At 47.8% G+C, this 25769-nt stretch overlaps 1 protein-coding gene across 3 annotated transcripts in view; it reads right to left on the bottom strand.

The window, feature by feature from the left end:
• The window catches only part of LOC119978398 (ankyrin repeat and fibronectin type-III domain-containing protein 1-like), a 1132713-nt gene that overhangs the window by 84841 nt on the left and 1022103 nt on the right, over nucleotides 1-25769 (bottom strand). For all 3 annotated transcript variants that reach the window (XM_038820019.1, XM_038820020.1, XM_038820021.1), the window contains 4 exons: nucleotides 23265-23355; nucleotides 17189-17296; nucleotides 16426-16525; nucleotides 4940-5072 (listed from right to left, as the gene is read on the bottom strand). In XM_038820019.1, coding sequence (XP_038675947.1) covers nucleotides 4940-5072; nucleotides 16426-16525; nucleotides 17189-17296; nucleotides 23265-23355 — 432 coding nt within the window. The remainder of the gene's footprint in view (nucleotides 1-4939; nucleotides 5073-16425; nucleotides 16526-17188; nucleotides 17297-23264; nucleotides 23356-25769) is intronic.

Below are 25769 nucleotides of genomic sequence, written 5' to 3'. Positions count from 1 at the left end.
GGTCTGGAAGCTAGATAGCAGTCCAGATAGGGTCAGTGAGACAAATTACAGCTGTGACATTTACCTGGAAGCATTACATGTCCATTCTTGGAAAGAGAACTGTGACTCGTGTTTAAACCCCTCAGAACCATTAGCTGCAAGCCATTCATTTATTTCTGGTAGTGGCTGTGATTGACAGCTTCCACAAACCAGCTGTTAGCTTTGCTTCAATTTCTAGCTCAGCACTTCAAAATCGCTCACGCATGAAGGGATGTGATTAGAATGCACTGAACTCTTTTTGATGTGATTGATGTTTGTAAACATTGTGGTTTCAGCACTTAGACTTACTCTTCCATGAAGAAGATGAATGTAGCAAGGCTTCATGGGATCCTTGGGGGAGAGGGTCTCCCATTTTACCGGGTCTCTGGGGTGGGGAGGTCTGGTAGGAGAGGGCTATGCAGGGCATGCATTGTGGAGTGGCAGGGTGGGCCACGGATGGACTTTCAGGGCAACTCCCTTGAGGAGTGATTCCCACCCTGGAGGACCGGAAAATCGCAAGAGCATGGAGAATCTGGTGCTGTGCCCACTAAGTGAATGCAACCCATTAGGACCCATTAGCATCCATTTACATTCTCCCGCTGACACGAGGTGCTGATCCTGATTTTTCCCAAACACCCGATTCTCCGCTGCATCAGGGACCCCACTACTGGCAGCAGTTGGGGTGCAAGCAGCTTGACTGTAGCTGTGCTTAAACCACAGGGATAGCAGCACATAGAAGTGAAAGAAAGTGTCTAAGAAAACTGTTTTAGAGGCACAAAGTTATTCATTTGGGAGCCGATTACATTGGCACTGTTCCATTCATGCTCCTTAGTTGAACAAAATCATGAATTTATGTGAACTACACATTGTCCTGACTCTGTTTTGTTGTATCTCCTATTGGCCCTGATTAATTTAATTCCAGTGAATAAGACAATAACAATCAGTTTTGATGAGGAGGAATGGCTGTGAATGTTATGGTTGGCTGGATAACTGCAGGGAAGAGTGTGCCAGCTTGGGTAGACGCAGGTGTTGGACATGGTTGTAGGGGTGCGCGGGGGGGGGGGGGGGGTTCAGTCTGCATGAGGGTCTTGAAGGAAAACTTGCAATGTTGCAAATGGACTGTGCCTCAATAAGCCTTTAACACACTTATCTGGCAGGCAGATCTGCAACTCGATCTGCAACACAGGTGGAGAAGGTAGTCAAGAAGGCTTACGGCATGCTTGCCTACATTGGCTGGGGTATTGAGTATAAGAATTGGCAAGTCATGCTGCAGCTGTATAGAACCTTAGTTAGGCCACACTTAGGAGTATAGTGTTCAATTCTGGTTGCCACACTACCAGAAGGATATGGAAGCTTTAGAGAGGGTGCAGAAGAGATTTACCAGGATGTTGACTGGTATGGAGTGCATTAGCTATGAGGAGCGGTTGAATAAACGCGGTTTGTTCTCACTGGAACGACGGAGGTTGAGGGGCGACCTGATAGAGGTCTACAAAATTATGAGGGGCATAGACAGAGTGGATAGTCAGAGGCTTTTCCCCAGGGTAGAGGGATCAATTACTAGGGGGCATAGGTTTAAGGTGTGAGGGGCAAGGTTCAGAGGAGATGTGCGAGGCAAGTTTTTTTACACAGAGGGTAGTGGGTGCCTGGAACTCGCTGCCGGAGGAGGTGGTGGATGCAGGGACGATAGTGACATTTAAGGGGCATCTTGACAAATACATGAATAGGATGGGAATAGAGAGATACGGACCCCGGAAGTGTAGAAGATTTTAGTTTAGACGGGCAGCATGATCGGCACAGGCTTGGAGGGCCGAAGTGCCTGTTCCTGTGCTGTACTTTTCTTTGTTCTTTGTTCTTTGAAGGTAGTTCAGGCTTCTCCTCCCTCACCTTTCAAAGATGCTGGGCACTCTACCTTCCTCTTGCACCAGCTCCAGTCCTCTCTACAGTGTGTGTGGAAAGCCATAGTTTTAAAGCTTGAATTGTTTGAGACAGACCCTCCATGAAAAGGGAAACTGAAAAGAGGAATTGAGCCTCCAAGTTTCTGAAGAAACTAATGAAACTGAGATTGGAAACCAAAACGTCTGGTTGAAATTATATAAAAGGAGACGGCGTCATCAGAGGTGATGAGTCCAATGGTGTAGCACAGGCAAGGTGCAGAAGACAGAGGCCAGTTCCAGAAGCTAAGAATAAACAAATATACAATTACTGCAGCTGTTATTGTAATGTGAATATAACAATGGTGGATCTACACCAACCAGCCAGTCATACACAGAGTTGAAGTCTGCAGACATGTGCCATTTTTGGTGAGGATTTGCTCCATGAAATTCGGGTACGGTGTGTCCTGGTGTTCGCTCAGGGGCAGGTTAAATCCTGGAAGAAGAGAGTTGAAATTCTTCATAAGAAAGGCAGAGTTCTCAAGGACTTTGTGACTGAGATTGATGACATATATGCTGGGTGGAGTCCTGAGCTAATTCATAAGATCTGTAATTTATCATTTATAATTGACTGTGATTGTCCTATTATTTCATGTTTAATTCATGTTGATTGAGTTTTAGAGTATAGGGGTTAGCTAAAATAGTGTTTGCTTTATTTGACTCTTGTACAGTAAATATTTTTTATTTTTGTTTAGAATCTATAGAACCCCAAAGTGCATAAAAGAGGTTATTTATCCCATTAAGTATGCACCGACCCTCCGAAAGAGCTCTCTAACTAGGCCCACTCCCAAGCCCTATCCCGTAATGCCGCACATTGACCATGGCCACCTAACCTGCATATCTTTGGACTGCGGGAGGAAACCAGTGCATTCAGAGGAAATCCATGCAGACAGGGGGAGAATGTGCAAACTCAGCAGAGACAGTTACTGAAGGCCAAAATCGAACCCAGGTCCCTGGTGCTGTGAGGCACTGTACCACTATGCCGCCTTTAAACTGTGGAATCTTGTAGTTTCATTCTTTCAGTAAGTAACTGAATTTCAGAGTTCTTCTTTCTTAGAAAAAAGTATTTGACCAAGATTACAACAAGTGCCATATTGTGAAGTTAACAGGAGACCAGAACTGTCTTGTAGATCTTTGTTGCAGCACATAGAAGGGGATCGCTAGAACTGTTAAAGCAGCGGAACTTCATCTTGAGCAACTAATTGCTTTCTTTATTGTCTCCCTGTTAGTGACATTGCCCCGGTTGTACATCTCCTATGTCTCTGTGGTGGGGTTCCTTACTGGAATTACCAGCCACATTTTGAGGGGCTATCATTTTTCTCTCAGGAGCCAAACATTGTCTGCTGGAAAGAATACCTGCCAAAGAATGAAAGATTCATGACAGCTCCCTGGATAGGTGACGCAGATTTGCATTATGTTCTAGAAGTGCTCGCAGACAAGTTGTACATTAACAAAATGGAAGCCCTTCTGATTAGCAACGGCCCTTGACTGTTATGATGGTGCTTTCATTACCACATGAATGCTGTCTATGGTCCCTTGAACTGTGGAAACCATGTGAAGAATCCATGTCAAAGTTGTAGGCCTTCAGTGGCCTGGCTGCTGATTGTAAGGTCCTACATATGTCAGTAGTAGAACTCTGGAAAGAGCTAAATGAAGAATTTGAGGGCTGTGATCACCTTGTCAGCCATGAGCAACAAGAGGCCACATGCTCCTTTTGGCCAGAAGTCCATTTCCAAAGACTACAGATGTCTGCCACATGAGCCTTCTGACATGTTTGGAGAAGTTGAGGAAACTTTCCCTTGGCCTAAAGATTCTGTACTGTGGGTAGTGCCTACTTCTTGTTGTTGCCCTGTTTCCATCCTGTAATGCAGCTGCATGTGGCTGGGGTGAAGACAGCTGCACCTGCTGCTGGATTTAGTGTCTCTTTCACTGGGGCTGCTGGCTGGAGAAAGCTGGACTTTTCAAAGGTCCAAACAACTGCAGAATATGTAGACACTATAGTGCAAGGAAATCATATCGGCAATAAGGTGAGATTAACCTCTTGGAATCCATGGCACTTGAATATCTTTGCACAAGTTTACTGTTCCCAGCAAAATCAGTGAATTTAGGTTGAAAAAACTGCTCTTGTCAGCACCAGCCTTTCAATGCGGCTGACCACAGGCTTGGAGCTGTGAACCATATGATGATATCAGGTCAGTTTCATTCTTTTAGTTCCCTCTATGCATCACATTCTCCAACCTGGTGAGGTGCAGACACAGCACGGAACTGGTATGCTGGGTGGGAAAGAAGGAATCCAGGGTTAGTGAGACCCTGACTTGCCTTTTTAGTTGGCTCATTTGCTGTGTTACCAGACCCAAGAGGGTTCCATACAGACTTTGGAACCCATCATGGTGTTCCAGAAGATGGCAGGATGATTTTGGGATCCCAACCTGAAGTCAATGTCAGGGGATTTAATTCGCTGCATGCACCTGAATAAGGGGAGGCAGTGGAGTAGTGGTATTGTCGCTGGGCTTGTTATCCAGAAACACAGTTTAATGCTCTGGGGATTCGGGTTCGAATCCCACCACGGCAGATGGTAAAATTTGAATTGAATAAAGTTCTGGAATTACAAGTCTAATGATGACCATGAAACCGTTGTCGATTATCATTAAAAACCCATCTGGTTCACTAATGTCCTTTTGGGAAGGAAATCTGTCGTCCTTACCTGGTCTGGCCTACATGTAACTCCAGAGCCACAACAGTGTTGTTGACTCTTAAATGCGCCCAAGGATGTGCAATAAATGCTGGCCCAGCCAGCGACATCCACATGCCATGAACAAATTTTTTAAAACCATAATGTCCCCCCACTTGGCTGGAAAAACTCTCCCCCCCTCCCAATTTAACACACAGCAATGACTCAACCTGTGGATTTCTAGGTTCACACAATGTAGTATGAAACCACTTCAGACACATTCCCATTAATAATCTGACAGTCCTTTTCATCTATGTACCTTTGAGAACCAAAGAAAATCTTGCATTAGCGAGCTGGAATATGAATCATCCATCTCCACCACTGGAATCTGTTCCTCATGTGTCACAATTATGTCATCATCTTTGTAGAATATTGCTGTTAGGTATAATCCTCTAAAAAAAAGAATAACACCATCAATTGCTTACTTCATTCACAAATGGACAAGCACAAATACAACAAAGTAAATCGTGCCCAGTACCTGATGGTCAAGGTAGTGGGTAAAAAAACTTCCCAGTGTGTTACTGAGCCATACTAAGACAGATACTATCTTTGATCCCATGCTGTCCTGAGTTCAGTCACAGTTAGTCTGGGGAATGGGGTTGAAAGGTTTTCGGTTGGGGGTAGTATCGTAACTACCTTGGCCTAGGAAGGAGAGGTGCAGCCATTCATCATCACTACTATGCGCTGCAGAAAGTGTGTGTATGTGTGTATATGTTGAATGTGTTTGTTTGTGCATGTGTGCATATAAAGAAAATAAAGACTTGCATTTATATTGTGATATTCACGACTATTGGTCATCTCAAAGTGCTTTACTGCCAAGTAAATGCTTTTGAAGTGTAGTCACTGTTGTAATGCAAGAAATGCCGTGACCAATTTGTGCACAGTATTACAATTTCAGACCAGACCCCAACAGTGGCTACGATACTGGACTGAAACCCCAATATTTTAGTTTATTTGAAAGACTGTGCGGACAGAATGATTCAGTCCAGGAGTAACTGCATGAAGAAATAGGCCTTGGTTATTTTTTGTTTATGAATTTAGAGTACCCAATTATATATTTCCAATTAAGGGACAATTTAGCATGGCCAATCCATCTACCCTGCACATTTTTGTGTTGTGGCGGTGAGACCCACGCAAACACGCGGGTCACACAGTGCAAACTCCACACTGACGGAGACCCGGGGCTGAGATCGTACCAGGGTCCTTGGCGCTGTGCGGGCGTAGTTATTTTTTAAACAAAATTTTATTATAAAGACAATATTAAACTTTCTAATTTCACACCCGAAAATAGTAGCTTACAGTTTACGCCTTAAACATTACTACTCAATTTCCCATTAAACAGCAAGAAAATAAACATACAAATTTAGCATACAGTGGGAGAATTGGGGTCTCAGCATCAGGCAGATCAGAAAGCAACTCCTCTCTCCAACATTTCTCCACCAACTGCCTCTCTAATGCTTTCAAAATGTCTCTCTGCCTTCCTTGGCACCACCCAGCAATGGCCTTATTTCTCCAACCTGAAAAAAACTTGGCCGGGATTCTCCGACCCCCCGCCCTCGTCGGGTGCCGAATTCTCTGGCGCCAGGGTTTTGGCGGGGGTGGGAATTGCTGCGCGCCGGCCAGCGGCTGATGGCAGCGCCCCCCACGGCGATTCTCAGGCCCGCGATGGGCCGAGTGGCCGCCCGTTTTCAGCAGGTCCCGCCAGCGTAAATCACAACAGGTCCTGTTGTGAATCCTCGGGGGGGGGCGCAGGGGGATCTGGCCCCAGGGGGGTGCCCCCATGGTGGCCTGCCCCGTGATCGAGGCCCACCGATCCGCGAGCGGGCCTGTGCCATGGGGGCACCCTTTCCCTACGCACCGGCCGCTGTCAACCTCCGCCATTGCCGATGCGGAGAAGAACCCTCCTGCGCATGCACTGGGATGGCGCCAGCGCACGCTGGAATTCCCGCGCTTGCGCCAACCCACGCAGGCTGGCAGAGGCCCTTTGGCGCCGGTTGTCGTGGCGCCAAGCCCTTCCGCGCGGGCTGGCGTGGCGCTAAACACTCCGGTGCCGGCCTAGCCCCTGAAGGTGTGGATAATTCCGCACCCTCGGGACGGCCCGACGCCGGAGTGGTTCATACCACTCCTCGGCGCCGGAGTGGCCCGCCCCGCTGGTTCGCGGAGAATCCCGCCCCTTATCTCTGCAGGCTGAAAATGACATTACCTCCCCAGGGACTTCCCCAGGCAAACTACTATGCATTAGCCCAGACAGAAAAACAGATTCCTTCATCAATTTCACCTGCTGGCTGCTAAAGCAGCCCAGGTCCTGCAGAAAGGAATTTTTTTTAAACAAATACATTCTAACCACAGGTTTATAACCCTTAAATTGCTCACTACATTATAATCCAATTTTCCTAACATCTTCCAATCATCACAGGAGCGAGCTCCCACAAACAGCATTGTTATAATGATCAAATAATATATTTTTGCAATGTTGATTCAGGGATAATTATAGACAGGGTACCAGGGTTATCGCCCCTATTTGTCCTCAAAATAGTGCCACGGTATCTTTTGGTTACTAAGTGTAAGCCTAGATTTCTGCACAACAAGTTTCTGATTCTGAGGCTTAGATGCAACCTCATCACCTCCTCCCGCACCCCCCACCCTGGGCGGTATTCTCCTAGCCCTCAACCGGGCCGGAGTTTCCCCGCGACCGGGCCACGGCGCCCCGACACCGGCACATGATTCTCCGTAGAGCGGAGAATCGGATCCATTGCCGCCAGCGTGGTTGTTGCGGCACCGGTCGCGCGCCGCTCTAGCTGCCCCCCCACGCAATTCTCCAGCCCAGATGGGCCGAGCGGCCATAAAGAAAAATTGTGCGCCAGCGCCATTCTAATCTACTCTGAGCCGGCGCCACCTCGGCGTTAAAGGGTCGGTGGTGGTCTGTTGGGGGGAGAGGGTGTCCAACCCCGGGGGGGAGGGCTTCCGATGTAGCCTGGCCCGCAATCGAGGCCCACTGATCCACAGGTCGGCCTCTCTGGCTGGGGGCCTCCTTTCCTACGCATCAGCTCCTGTAGCCCTGTACCATGTTGCGTCGGGGCCACGCATTGAAGAAGGCCACTGCACATGCGCGCGTTGGCGCCGGCCCCACTGCACATACGCAGATCCTGCGGTGCACAGTTCATACCGGGTTCGGCAGCTTGAGAATTAGTCCTGGCAGCGGCCCATTCACGCCGTCATAAAGCGCGACGGCGTTTACAACGGCGTGGACAGTCTGCCGTGGAATTAGAGAATCCCACCCCATGTGTTTGTTCCTGTGTGTGTTTCCCTGTCTGAGTTTGTGTTTCTGTGTTTGTGTGTGTTTCTGGCCTTTGTGTATTTCTCTGTATTGTGATTCAATTTGAAGTTCCACATTATTAAATCTGTTGTCTGTATTAACTGTGGTTTCAAAGCTTGTGTTTTTTTGAGCTGAGGGATCTGGAAAGGTGTGCCTTCTGATGAGCATTGTACAGCAAAGAAATTGAAATTCTACCAAGTGCAAGAAAGCTGGTGACAGATAGAACTTTCTGCCCAATTCCTGCGTGAATAAAGGAACTGAATTTCTACCTGGGAAGAACAGAGTTTTGAGGGACGCTTCAGCTAAAATGAATGCCATATATACTGAAGGAGCTGCCAGTAAATCTGTCTTTATTACACTGGCTATTTAAAGTGTAAGTTATAGTTTTGACTGAATACAATTTGCCTACTACTTCATGTTTAAGTTAAGTTGAATTTGGTTTGATTGTTGAATTAAAAGTTTTTAAAAGTGCCATCTTGTCCATTCTATTCTTCCATTTGGGAAGTTCGGTTCCTTAAGGTTGTTGGTTTCCACAGGGTTCACAACAAAACCTTTCCATTTTCATGTGGACGTGTGTTTGTGTGTTGATTGAGCATGTGTGTGTTTATGTGTATTGAGTGTGATGCACTATCAATTACGCAAAGACGAGAGTAGGGTGTAATCGAGGCTTTATTACACTGAGATGTGTGGCCTCCTACAGGAGCTGATGAAATGGCTGTTGTACGGAGAGCACACATATTTATACTCTGCCTACTGGGTGGAGCCAGCAGGCAGGGATCTACCCCCGTAACTGTAGTACAGGGGCCTTACCGTAAAGCACCTATATCAACATCCTATATATACAATATATACATCAGTGGTGACTACCACATTCACCCCCTGTTAAAAAATGAGTCCAGCGGGGTTGGTGGAGAACTATGTACAGGAAATTGTGTTTTAAAAGTACAGATAATATTACAAAGTCAGGCGGTCCGGTGCCTTGATCTGTCGTCGAGAGCGTCATAGTGCTGGTGGCGACTCTGGCGGCGGCTTGGTCTTCGGTGACTCCGGGAGCGTGTCGAAATCCTCTTCATCCCCGGGTGGGAGCAAGGGGAGGCCGGATTGTGCTGGAGCAGAGGCTGCGGTGGGGTGCGCCGGGGAAAGGGAGGGTGGCGCCGGGCCGGAGCGGGGGGTGTGGGGAACCAGCTGGTGCCAGGTGGGAGACTGTGTCTTGGCGGCCGTCGGCTACGTAAGCGTACTGCAGGTTGGCGTGAAGTAGCTGTACCCTCAATCAACAGGTCCGCCTTGTGGAGTCAAACGGGTCCTGGAGCTGCCAGCCATGTCGGGAGCGAATCCCCGGAGGTGGACTTCCTAGGGAAGGCAAAGAGTCGTTCATGAAGGGTTTCATTTGTCGCGGTGCACAGGCGCGACCGAATGGAGTGAAGTGTGTCGGGGAGGACCTCCTGCCAGCGGGAGGCCGGGGGATTTCTGGACCATAGGGCCAGCTGGACGGCCCTCCAGACCGTCCCATTCTCCCTCTCCACCTGCCCGTTTCCCCTGGGGTTGTAGCTGGTCATCCTGCTCGAGGCAATGCCCGTGTTGAGCAGGTACTGGCGCAGCTTATCGCTCATGAAGGAGGATCCCCGGTCGCTGTGGACGTAGGCAAGGAAACCGAACAGAGCGAAGATGGTGTTGAGGGCTTTGCTGACGGTGGCAGACGTCATGTCACGGAAAAGGGGAATCAGGAATGTTCATCGACCACACTGAGGAAGTATATGTTGCGGTCGGTGGAGAGGAGGGGCCCTTTGAAGTCCACGCTGAGGCGTTCAAAGGGGCGGGAGGCCTTCACCAAACGCGCATGGTCTGGCCGGTAGAAGTGCGGTTTACACTCCGCACAGACCTGGCAGTCTCTGGTGATCGCCCTGACTTCCGCGCTGGAGTAGGGCAGGTTGCGGGCTTTGATGAAATGGTAAAAACGTGTGACCCCTGGCTGACAGAGGTTGTCGTGCAGGGTCCGGAGTCGGTCCACTTGTGCGCTGGCACATGTACCTCGGGATAGGGCATCGGTGGGCTCATTGAGCTTACCGGGGCGATACAAAATCTCATAGTTGCAGGTGGAGAGCTCGATCCTCCACCTCAAGATTTTATCGTTTTTGATCTTGCCCCGTTATGTGTTATTAAACATGAAGGCAACCGACCGTTGGTCAGTGAGGAGAGTGAATCTCCTGCCGGCCAGGTAATGCCTCCAATGCCGCACAGCTTCAATGATGGCTTTGGGCCACTTTTTCGACAGAGGAGTGCCGAATTTCGGAGGCATGGAGGGTGCGGGAAAAGAATGCCATGGGTCTGCCTGCCTGGTTGAGGATGGCGGCCAGAGCGATGTCTGATGCATCGCTCTCCACTTGAAATGGTAACGTCTCGTCGACCGCGTGCATCGCGGCCTTGGCGATGTCGGCCTTGATACGGTTGAAGGCCTGGTGAGCCTCGGCCATCAGAGGAAAAACAGTGGATTGAATGAGTGGGCGGGCCTTGTCTGCATAGTTTGAGACCCACTGGGCGAAATACGGAAAGAACCCCAGGCATCATTTGAGAGCCTTGGGGAAGTGGGGGAGGGGGAGTTCCATGAGGGTGCGCATGTTGATCGGGGTCGGGCCCCAGAACTCTGTTCTGGACCACATAGCCGAGGATGGCTAAGCGGTTCGTGCTGAACACGCACTTCTTGTTATACGTGAGGTTGAGGAGAGTGGCGGTGTGGAGAAATTTAGCAAGGTTGGCGTCATGGTCCTGCTGCTTGTGGTCGCAGATGGTGACATTGTCCAGGTATGGGAAAGTGGCCCGCAATCCGTACCGGTCAACCATTCGGTCCATCTCCCGTTGGAAGACCGAGACCCCGTTGGTGATGCCGAAGGGAACCCTAAGAAAGTGGTAGAGGCGGCCGTCTGCTTCGAACGCAGTGTATGGGCGGTCCGCCTTGCGGATGGGGAGATGGTGGTTGGCAGATTTCAGGTGCATTGTCGAGAAGACCCGGTACTGTGCAATCTGATTGACGATATCAGATATGCGTGGGAAAGGGTGCGCGTTGAGCTGCGTGTACCGATTGATGGTCTGACTGTAGTCAACGACCATACTGTTTTTCTCCCCAGTTTTGACCACTACCACTTGGGCTCTCCAGGGGCTGTTGCTGGCTTCGATGATGCCTTCCCGAAGCAGCCGCTGGATTTCAGACCTGATGAAGGTCCTGTCCTGGGCGCTGTACCGTCTGCTCCTGGCGGCGACGGGTTTGCAATCCGGGGTTAGGTTTGCAAAAAGGGAAGGTGGGTCGACCTTAAGGCTCGCGAGGCCACACACAAATTCGGTAGGGGCCCGCCGAATTTCAGGGTTAGGCTCTGGAGGTCGCACTGGAAATCCAGGCCGAGTAGCAAGGCAGCGCTGAGGTTGGGGAGGACGTAGAGGCGGAAACCACTAAACTCCACGCCCTGGACAGTGAGAGTGGCGATGCAGTATCCCCGGATCGCCACGGAGTGGGATCCGGAGGCCAGGGAGATTCTCTGGTTAGCGGGATGTACCGCGAGGGAGCAGCGCCTTACCATATCGGGGTGAATGAAGCTCTCAGTGCTCCCAGAGTCCAGCAGGCAGGAAATCTTGTGTCCGTTGATCTTTACTAAGTTGAAGCAGTTGCGAGGGTGTGTGGTCGAGACTGGTCAATCATGACCGTGGCGAGACGCGGCTGGTCATCGGCGGTTGCAGGCGATTAGCGGCCGGATGAGATACCTGATGGGCAGGGGTCCTGAGTCGGGTAAGATGGCGGCGCTCACGAGCCGCATGTGTTGTGAGGAAGGCAAGATGGCGGCGCCCACTGGCCGTATGTGGGGGGTGCCAGGACAATACCAGCGATTGAGCGGGCCTGGCACACTGCAGCGAAATGTCCCTTCTTGCCACAGGCCTTGCAGAGGGCGCTCCGCGCCGGGCAGCACTGTCGGGGGTGTTTTGATTGCCCACAGAAGTAGCATTTGGGCCCCCTGGGGTTGGTTGGCTGCCACGCGGCACAGGAGTGAGGTCGGCTGAGGGTGGTCGATGGTGGGGTCCACAATGGGCGGCCGTCTGCGGAGTCCACGTTGCACAGGGGGGGGTGGGCGCGCAGTTGGGGGCATAGGCCTGAGTGTTGCGTGATGCGACCGTAAGTGAGAGCGCTAGTTTTGAGGTCGAGCGTGGCCCTCGTGGACCCTATGCCCGTAACAAATGCGTCTCTCATTCGCAAATTCAAGTGTTCCGTGGCCGAAATGGCCTTACAGTCCCAGTCTTTAACTAGGGCGAACAGGGCACGCCAGAAATCTTCCACCGACTCACCGGGAAGTTGGCGCCACGTGGAGAGGAGGTGTCAGGCGTAGAATTTGTTGGTCCGCTGAGCATAGTTTTCCTTCAGTAGCGCCATGGCCTCTGCGTAGGTCGGCGCGTCCTGCACGAGTGGAAAGACGTTGGAGCACAGCCGCGTGTAAAGGATCTGGAGCTTCTGTGCTTCTGGAATTGTGTCTGGCGCAGACCCGCTGTACGCTTCAAAACAGACTAGCCAATGTTCAAAGTCCTTTTTGGCGTTGTCTGCTTGACGATGCAGCTGCAGGCGATTCGGCTTGATGCGGAGATCCATCTCTGAAAAACTCAGTGTAATAAATTGATGCAATGTGTAATAATTGTTACGTAAAGACGAGAGTAGGATATAATTGAGGCTTTATTACACTGAGATGTGTGGCCTCCTACAGCAGCTGACGAAATGGCTGTTGTACGGGGAACACACATATTTATACTCCGCCTACTGGGCGCAGCCAGCAGGCAGGGATCTATACCCGTACCTGTAGTACAGGGGCCTTACCGTAAAGCACCTATATCAGCATCCTATATATACAATATATACATCAGTGGTGACTACCACAGAGTGTGTTTCTATGCATGTGTGTACTTTTGTATATGTGTATCTCTACACACATGTGTGTGTTCCCTGTGTGCTTTATCCTGCATGAGCCTGTGCTTATGTCTGTGTGCTTCTCTCTACATGTGTTCTACATGTGTTTTTTTAGTATATCTTGGGTGGATCTTTCCAAAAGGGAACAAAGTCCCCGAGCGAGCGCTTTTAGCTGAATCTCTCCCAGTAGTCGCAGTGCCGAGATACACATGGCTATTTATCGTGACTTGACGGTGAACACGCAGCCGAGTCCACACACAGGCCCGTTTTTACAATGGAGATCTCTGCTCGCCGGAACTCCCCATTGTCGGGAGAGATTGGAATGCCACTTAATATGGCTTTCTGATCCCCGAAAAGAATAAGGCTTACTACAAAACGTGACCCCCTTGTGTTTCACTGTTCTGTCTCTCTGTGTGCTTGTGCGTGGATGCATTTCTTTACCTGTGTTTGTGTGTAGTAAGCCTCACTCTAATGTGCAGATTCCCAAGGTACCTGAGGCCTTTGGGATTCAATCCCTTCGCCTCGGGGACCTCCGGCAGGAACGCCGACTGGTACTGGTCCTCACAAATGGGGACTAGAGGGAACAGCACTTGTGGAGGTCTCCAAGGGGAATGGAGGCCCCCAGCTGCATGCCTTTTGGGCATGGTGGTGCCCTGGCACTACTAGTACCACCTGGGTACCCTGGCAGTGCCAGCCTGGCACCCTGGCAGTGCCATGTGAGTGCCAGCATGTGTGTTTCTGTATTCATTTTTGCGTTTGTGTGTTTCTTTGTGCAACTCTGTGTATATGTGTTTGTGCACATGTTTCACTGGTTTACTAATGTCCTTCAGGGGAGGAAATCTGCTGTCCTTACCTGGTTTGGCCTACATGTAACTCCAGGTCCACACCAATGTGGTTGACTCTTAACTACCCTCTGAAATGATCCAGCAAGCAATCAGTTGCAGTTGGCTCACTGCCACCTGTTCAAGGGCAGTTCAGGAAGGGAAATGAACATTCCCATAAACACTCACATGCCACGAGCAAATAAAAAGTGCACCTTTTATTGGATATTTCTTCTCCTCTTCTTCCTATCAAAATGTATCAATTCACACTTTCTACATTAAATTTCATCTACCATGCCTGTCTATTACACCTCATGAAACTTCCAAGTTCTGTGCCATATGAAAATTTTGACCTAAGCCTCAGCAGATCTGCTACCGAAATCCTTATCCATGCCTTTGTATCTACAAGATTTCAAGATTCCATAGCTCTTCTCGCTGGCCACTTACATCCTACCCTCTATAAAATTCTGCTGCCCATATTCTTATTTGCACTAAGTTCCGTTATTTAAACTCTCATCCATGATTTCAAATTCTGCCATGGCTTTGCCCCCCTTCTAACTCTGCAACTTTCTCCAGCCCAACAGCCCTCAGAGGTATCTGCACTCCTGAGTAACCACAGTATTAATCCCTCCACTAATGGTGGTTGCACCCTCAGATGCCGAGGCTCTAAGGAATTCCATCTCTCTAACTTTCTTTCATCCTTTAAGATGTTGCTTTAACCTACATCTACAATCAAGGTTTTGGCTATTATCTTAATATTGTCTTCTGTGAGTTGGTACTAGATGTTACTTAATAACACACCTGCTGATATTTCATTACTTGAAAGGAGCTGTATAAATACAAGTTGTTGTGTACATGCTTCTGTATGTGTGTTCCTATATAATTGTGTCTATGTTTTTGTATGTGTGTGTGTATGTATGTGTTTCTGTATGTGAGGGAGTTGACATTAAGGGTACATTAGATAGAAGTAGGCTCAAAGTTGGGTGCTCCCCACTTGTTGTTTAAGCCGACAATAAAAAATGGCAACTAAAGTAAAGAATTCTACCAGGGTGAGGACCAAGTGAGGGAAATTGGGAAAAATGGATAAAAGGGAGGCAGGATTCTCCGTTTCTGAGAGTAAGGGCTGGATTCTCTGATTCTGTGGCAATGTCCAATGGGGGGCTATCAGCCGTGCCACATAACCTGCCGTTCCAATGCAGAATGTCCAGGTCCGTGGCCGCGCGTGCACATGGCAGCGGCCTGCTGTGGCCGCGCCGTACAATATGGCGCCGGCCGTGCATGGACGCTGCCTGCCAAACACTGCCTCCCAGTAACACCCCTTGTTACCCCCGGACCACCCTCCACCAGTCCGCCCAGCCCCCGCCGAAGCCCCCCGTGCCAGCGGAACGGATGCCCCCGTGACTGTGGCGCTGCTGGACGCAGTTGCAGCCGCCACGTGATGTCCCCGGTAAGTGAGTGAACACTCGCCCTATGCAGGGAGGAACTCATAAAAGCAATTAGGAGAGCCACGCCGTCGGGAGTTCTGCCCATTGGAGGCGCAGCATCAACGGAGGGACTCAGGTGACGTCCTGAGGCCGTCTCAATGGCATGCGGCATACTCCTCGAGTACGCAATTTCCAAGCATCAGTAAAATGGCACGGCCCCGATTCCGCCATAAAAATGGATTCTCCAGCCGATCACCAAAGGTGATTTTGGCGTCGGCGATCGGAGAATCCAGTCCTAAGTGTTGACACCAATGCAGAATTTGTGGACTTCATGACAGCAAAACTGACGCCGCACCTGGACCGATTCAGCGAGGTGCTGAGGGGCTAGCACTGGCGCCGCATGGAACACAATCGATTTGAATGGAAAACGGTGCGGGATTCGCCAGGTCTGTGATTGACACTCGGGAGGCTGACTGCAGCCGCATATACACATTACAATCCGCACACACACTCATCCCAGTGAACAAGATGGCACTGGCTGTGCTGGGGCGTGTCCATACAGCTGATGGGTTGTCTGCGGCCAGAGGGTACCCGGGGGGTGGGTTGTGGGGACACCTATACGACCCGTGGTATTAAGTTCACAGTGGGCAGTCAGCGGCATGCGCAGCTGCATGGCTACCTTGCTGGCTGCGGCAGTGGTGATCCATGTCCGTCCACCCCGTCCCCACAGCCCATCTCCTGGCCACCCCGCACTACTCCCCCCAGGCAGAAGCTCTCCCCCGGCGAGCGGCACAACTGTCAGCAAACTATGGCGATGTTGGATACTTTCCGTACCCCCTCTCCCTCCCTCAGCAGCCACGACGCCTGTGTCACGATTTTTAAAACATGACTGAACCACGCCGTCGGGAACTCGGCCCATCAGAGGAGGAGAATCGCGGAGGCCCTGGAGCATACAGGGTCAAGCCCCCTAATGACATGTAAACCGTGTTTACTATACGTGCGTTCTGATCCGCATTGACGCTGCTGTCGAGGTAACGAAGAATTGCGATTTTTCGTCAAATCGGTGCCCACTGCGATTTTGCCTTTGGAACTGATTATCCACCCAATCGCGTTTCGCGATTTTGGGATCGGCCAACAGAGAATCCCGCCCAGAATATTTCTAACACACAGCAACAAATTAAATTTGATTGAATTTACCCAACGAGCTGAGTATTATTCCTATGAATCAGAGTACAGAAAGAAACTCACCGTTTGAGACTTTTAACAAATTTACTTGTTGGCTGAAAAAGGTGTTTCAAGCTCTTGGACATTGAGTGCTTACGGCCCTGCAGATGGATTTTTGAATTTTCTGGAAAAGCCAAACAAAGACATTTTAAATATCGATAAATGTTTACCCCCAAAGGCTTTACTAACTTAGCCCGGGCTAGCAGGGATTCCCCACTGTTTAGCTACTAATTTGACTTGTCCCTTTAAGGCTATTATGGAAGTGGTCCTCAACTCAGTCAAATCGAATTATTTTTGAGCATTTCTCTAGATTGTTGCGCAACTTTTCTTGTTACGTCAGCATCAGGAAGAAATAGCAGATAATACCTAGGTTTTTTTCTCCTCCTGTATATATTTTTAAGATTATTCAATTGTGATTTGCTATTTGTAGAGAGTCTGACATTGGGCATGAGTAGCTGGAGTGCGACAATACAATGTGGGATATTGTGCAAGCTAATCAGTCACCACATTTTCATTGTTTGTTTTCTTTTGAGCTCAACAAGCACATTGTGAACATAGCTCTTCAAATTACTCCAAATAATTACACTGAATAACATGAAGTACTAATGATAGGTGGATTAAAAGCCTATGTTATTGAGAGTTCACATTATATCATATCACATTTTCCTCAATGTTCTCTCTTTATGTTAAAGCACTGTACAAAATGAAACCAACAAAACCCTACCGCCTCTCAGTCACAGATTTAAATACCCAGAAGTGGCAGCAGTCAGTCTTTGTTCTGACTCACCATGGCATAGGCAATGCTGATGGTTGTTCTTGATTTGATTCAACAGTTGGTCCAAAGCTTCTGCCTGTCCACCACGCTTCAATTCCTTTCCATCGTACTCTCTCCAGTCTGGGAGAAAGTGAGTAAAAAGAACAATGTAGCATGTTTCTAATTCTGCATCCTAGTTATAAATTTGGATGCTGGCAAATACACCTTACTGAACAAGCACAGATAGTGTGTCCTTTGACGAGCTAAATAATCTGGGCCACTTCTGTCCGGTACCCAGTGACCAACCACAACCCCTCCCCTTGCTGGAGGCTCGATCCTGAGGCCTCAATCCAGTGAGTTGCACCAGGAGGCCTGTTTGGCAACCCACAGTCCACCAGCGAGTCTTAAATGAAGTTAGACCTTCAAAATGGTGGGACCTCTTCACCCTGGAAATGATAGTGCTGTCTCAAAAGGATCGTCAAAACGTCAAAAGCTACCGCAAGCTATGAAAGCTCCAAGATAACAGCAACCTAAACTGATCAATCACTGGATACAGTGCCAGGTTTCAGCCCTGATCTGTGCTGGGTTACCTAATCCCAAATGACACAGTAATTGGTGCTACAATTTGTATTATTGTCTGCTGAGCTAGCCACGGAAAGGTCCAAACAGGCACAAGATGGAGGCAGTATCTGTGCAATTATATACCAGAAACAGTGAATACCTTCAGTTAGAAGAAAGAGAAAGAAATCTGCTATTATTGGATGTAGCTCTGAATAAGGTATTCAACCAGCAGCAGTGGTCTTAATTCACATTTGTAGATTGGAAACTTACAACAAGAGATCACTTCATCAACAATTATGGCTGGGACTTTTTCTGTCTGGATTGTTCACAAGAGCATTGCCATTCAACCAAGTGCATCAATGACATACTAACTAACAGCTGGGACAATATACCATCAACACAGAGACCATCAGCTGAGACAATACATCACCAACACAGAGACCATCTGCTGGGACAATACAGAGACCATCAGCTGGGAGAATACATGACCAACACAGAGACCATCAGCTGGGACATTACAGAGACCATCAGCTGGAGCAATACATCACCAACACAGACCATCAGCTGGGACAATACAGAGACCATCAGCTGGGACAATACATCACCAACACAGAGACCATCAGCTGGGACATTACAGAGACCATCAGCTGGGACAATACATGACCAACACAGACCATCAGCTGGGACAATACATGACCAACACAGAGACCATCAGCTGGGACATTACAGAGACCGTCAGCTGGGAGAATACATCCCCAACAGAGAAACCATCAGCTGGAACAATACATCACCAACACAGAGACCATCAGCTTAGACAATACATCACCAACACAGAGACCATCAGCTGGGACAATACATCACCAACACAGAGACCATCAGCTGGGACAATACATCACCAACACAGGGTCCATCAGCTGGGACATTACAGAGACCATCAGCTGGGACAATACATCACCAACACAGAGACCATCAGCTGGGACACTACATCACCAACACAGAGACCATCAGCTGGGACAATACAGAGACCATGAGCTGGGACAATACATCACCAACACAGAGACCATCAGCTGGGACAATACATCACCAACACAGAGACCATCAGCTGGGACAATACATCCCTAACACAGAGACCATCAGCTGGGACAATGCATAACCAACACAGAGACCATCAGCTGGGACAATACATCACCAACACAGAGTCCATCAGCTGGGACAATACATCCTTAATACAGAGACCATCAGCTGGGACAATACATCACCAACACAGAGACCATCAGCTGGGACAATACATCCTTAATACAGAGACCATGAGCTGGGACAATACATCACCAACACAGAGACCATCAGCTGGAACAATACATCACCAACACAGACCATCAGCTGGGACAATACATCACCAACACAGAGACCATCAGCTGGAACAATACAGAGACCATCAGCTGGGACAATAGAGACCATCAGCTGGGACACGACATGACCAACACAGAGACCATCAGGTGTTGTAATCGTTTATTGAATCATCGAGGCCCACAGCACAGAAAAGGCCCTTCTGGCCATCGCAACTGCGCTGTTGAAAAACAACCACCGAACTATTCTACTCCCATTTGCCAGCCGCTTACCTTAAATCTATGCTGTCTGGTCATTGAACCCTCCACCAACGGGAAAGGTTTTTTTCCTGACTACTCTTATTTATGCCCCTCATAATTTTATACATCAGCCCCCCTCAGTGTCCTCTATTCCAAGGAAAACAGCCCCAGTCTATCCAATCTCTGTTTATAACTAAAACTGTCCAGCCGAGGCAACCACCTTAGTACATTTCCTCTGCACCCTTTCCAGTGCTGTCACATCCTGATTATAATGTGGATTCCAGAACTGCACACAATTTCCTAGCTGTGGCCTAACCAACGTTTTAAACAGTTGCAGCATAACCTCCCTGCTCTTAAAGTCTATGCCTCCGCTAAAAAAGGCAAATAAAGCATATACCATCTGAGCCACTTTATCTACCCGCCCTTCTACCTTAAGGGACTGGTGTACATGCACACCAAGATCCCTCTGATCCTCAATGTTTTCCAGACCCTTCCGTTCATCATGTTTTTGTTCTTTGCGGTTTTAGCAAAGGTTGATATCATGACCAGTACAGGCTTGGAGGGCCGAAGGGCCTGTTCCTGTACTGTATTGTTCTGTGTATCCTTTTGCCTTGTTTGTCCTGCCCAAGTGCATCACCTCACATTTATCTGGTTTTAATTCTATTTCCCACAGATCAACCCACCTGACCAGCCCATCTATATCCTCCTGTAATCTAAGGCTATCCTCACTATTTACCATCCCAACAATTTTCATATCATCCATGAACTTACTGATCTACCCTCCTACATTCAAGTCCAAATCATTAAAATAAACCACAAACAGCAAGGGCCCCAATACTATCCCCCACGGGCCCCCACTGGACACATGCTTCCAGCCAGAAAAAGACCCTTTGCCTTTCAGCCTCTGCTTCCTATCATTCAGCCATATCTGGAATGCAATTTTGCCAAATTTCCTTGGATCCCATGAGCTCTTACCTATGCTATCAGTTTCCCATGTGAGGCCTTATCAAAAGCCTTGCTGAAGTCCAAGTAGACTACGTCAAATACACTTCCCCCATCTACAAACCCCTGGTCACCTCTTTGAAAAATTCAATCAAGTTGGTCAGACACGAACTCCCATTAACAAAACCATGCTGACTATTCCTGATTAATCACTTCTTCTCCAAATGAAGATTAATACTGTCACTCAGAATTACTTCCAATAGTTTCCCTATCACTGAGGTTGACTGACTGGCCTGTAGTTTCCTAATTTTTACCTTTCTCCCTTCTTGAATAATGGCACGACATTAGCTATGCTCCAGACCTCTGGCATGTCTCCTGTGGCCAGAGAGGAATTCAAAATTGTTGCCAGCACCCCTGTTATTTCCTCCCTTGCCTCACTCAACAGCCGAAGATGTGTTTCATCCGGCCCTGGAGATTTATCTACTTTTAATCCTGCCAGACCACTCAGAACTTCCTCTCTAACTATGTTAATGTATTTAATTTTATGACAATGCTTCTCCCTGATTTATATACCCACATTGCCCCTCTCACCAGTGTACACTGGCACAAAGAACCCTACCTATGTCCTCCAGCTCAACACACAAATTGCCACTGCGATTCTTAATGGACCCTACTCTTTACCTAGTTATCCTTTTACACTTAATGTTTGTGAAATCACTTAGGATTTTCCTTTATGTTACCTGTCAGTATCCTTTCATGTCTCCTTTTTGCCCTCCTAATTTTGTTTTTGAGTGCAAGGATATAACTTTTCTAAAGATTTTCATGAAATTTAAATTTGAATCATGTAATGAAAGGAAAGAGATTACGAGACGATAAGACTGGCGAGAGGGAGTGAGTCATTCAGAAAAGAGTGAAGAAGAAGGGAGGAGAATAAGTGTGGAGAGGCAAGGACAGGGATGGAGAAGTAAAGAATATGTATGTAAAGGAGGATAAGGGATGGGAAAGGAATACAGAATAGAAATAGATGGGAGGAGGAGGGAGTAATGGACAGAAGAACTGAGAGAAAGAGGAGAATGTGTCCGTATTGCACAAACACTCTATGCCCCCTCCCCCTGCTGAACTAGTTTAAATCCTCCTAACAGCACTAGCAAAGCCACCTGCAAAGATGGTCGTCCCATTTTGGTTCAGATGCAGACTGTCCTGCTTGTACAAGTCCCACCTTCCTCAGAAATGATCTCAGTGATACAGGAATCTAAACCCCTCCCTCCTGTATCAGCTCATGAATCACGCATTCATCTGCACTATCTTCCTATTTCTGTACTTTCTAGCACGTGGCACTGGGTTTAATCCAGACATTACAATTTCTGAGGTCCTGCTCTTTAGTCTACTGCCTAGCTCCCTACATTCTTGATGCAGGGCTTCATCCCTCACTTTACCAATATCTTTGGTACTAATGTGTCCCATGACTCTTGTCTTATCACCCTCCCCCCTCACTGTCTGGCTCTCTTGAGTTACAGCAGGCTGCGGAAGATTAAATGGGTGAGCAGAGCCTGTGATGGGGTAGAGATATTTGTGCTCTGGAACATTAAATAGGTAGGTAGAGTCTATTATGGAGAAGAGTGTACTATGATATCGATGAAAATCTTTAGAAAAATTATATCCTTGCACTCAAAAACAAAATTAGGACGGCAAAAAGGAGATATGAAAGGATACTGACAGGTAAAATAAAGGAAACCGACTTGGGTCACTGTCTGTGCGGAGTTTGCACGTTCTCCCCGTGTCTGCGTGGATTTCCTCCGGGTGCTCCGGTTTCCTCCCACAGTCCAAAGACATGCAGGTTAGGTGGATTGGCCATGGGAAATTGTCCTTAGTGACCAAAAAAGGTTAGGAGGGGTTATTGGGTTATGTGGATAGGGTGGAGGTGAGAGCTTAAATGGGTCTGTGCAGACTCGATAGGCCGAATGGCCTCCTTCTGCACTGTATGTTCTATGTTCTATGCTGTGGGAGATTAAATTGGCCAGGGTCTGTGACAGTGTACACGGGATGTGGAAGGAACAAGATTACAAATGAATGGTTATTCCTTGTTCTTTGGCATTTTTGATTCCATCTCACTGTAATATTACCTGAAATCAAGTGCTGATAAAGAGGCACATTTTGACTATGGTCTCTCATTCTGTCAGTCCACTGTGGGATCAATCTTTACACTGGCAACCTACATCCCTTATTTGTGTTCTTATCGTAGCAACAGGTGAAAACAACCAAATAATTTTCCAAGTGGTACTTTTAAAAAATATATATTTTTATTCTCCTTTTTTTCTCCCAAATTTACACCCACCAACAAATCAACAAGCAGGAACGAATACAATGTCAATCCCCACATCAACAGCAATCCCATCCTCCCACCAAACCCCCAACAGCAGCCCACATGTTAACATAAAGAAACAACAAAAATGAATCAGGAATCACCCAGAGTCACCATTAACACATACAGTCCCCCTCCCCCCAACCCTCCCTACCAACCTCCCCCCCCCCCGCATAATGTTCGATGTTATCGAATTCTTGAAAGTGCATAATGAATTACGCCCATGAATTGTAGAACCCCTCCATCCTTCCCCTCAGTTAAAACTTAACCTTTTCAAGACTTAAGAATTCCAACAGGTTCCCCCGCCATACCCGGGCACAAGGTGCAGAGGTTGCTCTCCATCCCAACAGGATCCACCTTCAGGCGATCAACGAGGCGAAGGCTACAATATCTGCCTCCGCACCCGTTTCCAGCCCTGGCTGGTCCGACACCCCGAATATGGCCTCATGAGGGCCCGGGTCCAGTTTCACGTGCACCACTTTAGAGATTACCCTAAAAACCTCCTTCCAGTAATCTTTGGACAGGACCAAAACATATGAACGTGATTCTCCCCCCCCCCCCCCCCCCCCCCCCCCCCCCACCCCCCACTCTCCGCCCGCAACGTTCACACACATCTTCTACCTCCTCAAAGAGCCGGCTCAATCAAAGTGGTACTTACTGGATGGCGTTGCACATGTGGGAGTGGAAACCTGAGGTGGACCCCAACCTTTCATATTATAGGCAGATACCCGGATGTAGTAAGGGAGCCCCTATGAGAAAGACAAGAAAGATAGGATTTTGTAAAATTCCTTTCTATATCATGTTAGCGTTGCTATTTAACAAATTGACCAATATTGCACAGATCACAAATACAACTAGTTTGACATTGATAAATAATGTTTGCTTGTGAATTTTGTGTTTATCAACATCATGATAAAACCTCTGGAAATGCAATATTTTCCATTTCAGGTACCCAGTGTTACAATCAAATGTTGTTTCAAGTACAAGAGTTAATTGTTGAGTCAAGTTCCCTCCACACTGTTCCATGAAACACACCCAGTTTTCCTGACCATCGTGGAAACAACATAAATGGAGATAGAATCAACATGTATTCTTTTAGTGGCAACATGTCGGTAGGTATTCCTGTTTTGGGGTCCATGATGACGTTGATTCTATGATAGCTGCCCAGAAAAATATTTCATAACAACAGATTATTTTTTGGCTACAGAGGTGTCGCCACAACTGGAGTGGGTGCACTTCCTTTTGTGGGCTGGGAAGAAACCTGGATGCCACCATTTAATAGTGTATTTTGTACCATTTGTGGTACTGTATTGATTAATCCTTAATAATTGATCAAATCTGTCATCTGATTCCTGAATTTTTTTTATTTTTAAAAATAAATTTAGAGTACCCAATTATTTGGTTTTCTAATTGAGGGTCAATTTAGCATGGCCAATTCACCTGACCTGCACATCTTTGGGTTGTAGGGGTGAAACCCATGCAGACATGGGGATAATGTGCAAACTCCACATGGACAGTGACCCAGGGCTGGGATTCGAACCCGGGCCATCAGCACCGCAGTCCCAGTGCTAACCACTGCCCCACATGTCACCCTGATTGCTATTTGATTGTCTCAGGATTTACTTTGTGTTTAGAGCTGATTAAGAACTGAGATAGGTTTGAACCCCCTTTGACATTAACATAATGGATTAGATTTTCATCTTATGGATGGGTGGCTGGAGTTGGAAATTTTCTGGCTCAGCACACCCATCTCAGGAGAAAGTGCCAATAAACACAGGATTCTCATTCTGGGGAGAGACAGGTGCGAATAGGAGTCAGGCCCACCACCCCTGGAAGAGTGTGGAGGCAGCTACCATTTGATACCTTAAATCAGCTACCTGCTGGATACCAAGGCAGACTCTTTAAATGACACTCCTCGGTGCTCTAAGACTTCTTCCAAATGATAATAAAAATGGTAAGGCCCTCTTGCCCTTACCCCTCAGAAACCATACACTTTGCATTCCCATCCATGCCACCTCATGCCCTCACCCACCTCTCCATGGCCCCTCATACCCTCCATGCCAAGTTATGGCACTTGCATGCTTACTCACCCAACCTAGACTCTGTATAGGACCAATGGACCCTGTGGATGTGTTAAAAAAGCTTTCACACATTCATTTCATTCATTACTTTCCACTTTCTTCAAAAGACTCCTTTCACTACAGCCCAAAACAATTGTTAATTGTCGAGACCATTTAAGGTATCAATTGCAAGCACTGAAACCTAAACATTGTGCAACTGACAGACGAGATCAGAGAGCCAGAGCTGTTAATCAGGCAGGCAATGTTTTCCCTGGGGCACAACTGTTTTATAAAATAAGTTTAGATTATCCAATTCTTTTTTTTGTCCAATTAAGGGGCAACTTAGTGTGGCCAATCCACCTACTCTGCACATCTTTGGGTTGGGGTGAGGCCCACGCAGATATGGGGAGAATGTGCAAACTCAAAACGGACAGTGACCTGCAGCCAGGATCGAACCTGTGTTCTCGGCGTCGTGAGGCAGCAGTGCTAACCACTGCACCACCATGCCTGTGGGGCGCAACTTTTTTAACACACAAATGAATGCCTGGTCTCTCAACCAAGCATGTACAATAAACCAATAATGCCTTATTATGCATTCTTTGCTGTGTGCCCAGGCATCCATTGCTTATGTCAATTTCACATTGTTTATTTACGTAAGTTTGGATGATCAGGGGTTTTATTGGCCTAAAGTGAAAGGACTTTATTTTAAGAAAGTAGAAAGTTGTGAATGAATGACCATTTTTAAAAACACTTTTTGCCACATCCTATTGCCATGTAGGGTTCATTAGGTCCATATAGAATGTATAGTAGGTCAGTGGGCATGGAATGCCATAGCTTGGCATGGAGGATATGAGCGGCTATCAGGGGTTTGTGGAAGGGCATAGCTTTGCATGGGGCATGGTAAAACATTTTGAACTTACCTTTCAAAAGGTTCCCACAGATAGATTATGGTTCATGACACCTCTAAGGTGCCATGAACCATGAGTCCTGGTCTGACTCCAACAGAATTGGGGAGGACTAGGACCCGCCTATCGCACAATGGAGCCAGCCAGGTCGAGAGTGCAGGGCTCACGACCTGAACCAGCTCACACCCACCCTTAACC

This window comes from Scyliorhinus canicula, chromosome 15, assembly GCF_902713615.1.
Source record: "Scyliorhinus canicula chromosome 15, sScyCan1.1, whole genome shotgun sequence".
NCBI lineage: Eukaryota > Metazoa > Chordata > Chondrichthyes > Carcharhiniformes > Scyliorhinidae > Scyliorhinus > Scyliorhinus canicula.
Note: the sequence above shows the minus strand (reverse complement) of the source record. Positions and strands in the feature narration are given on the sequence as shown.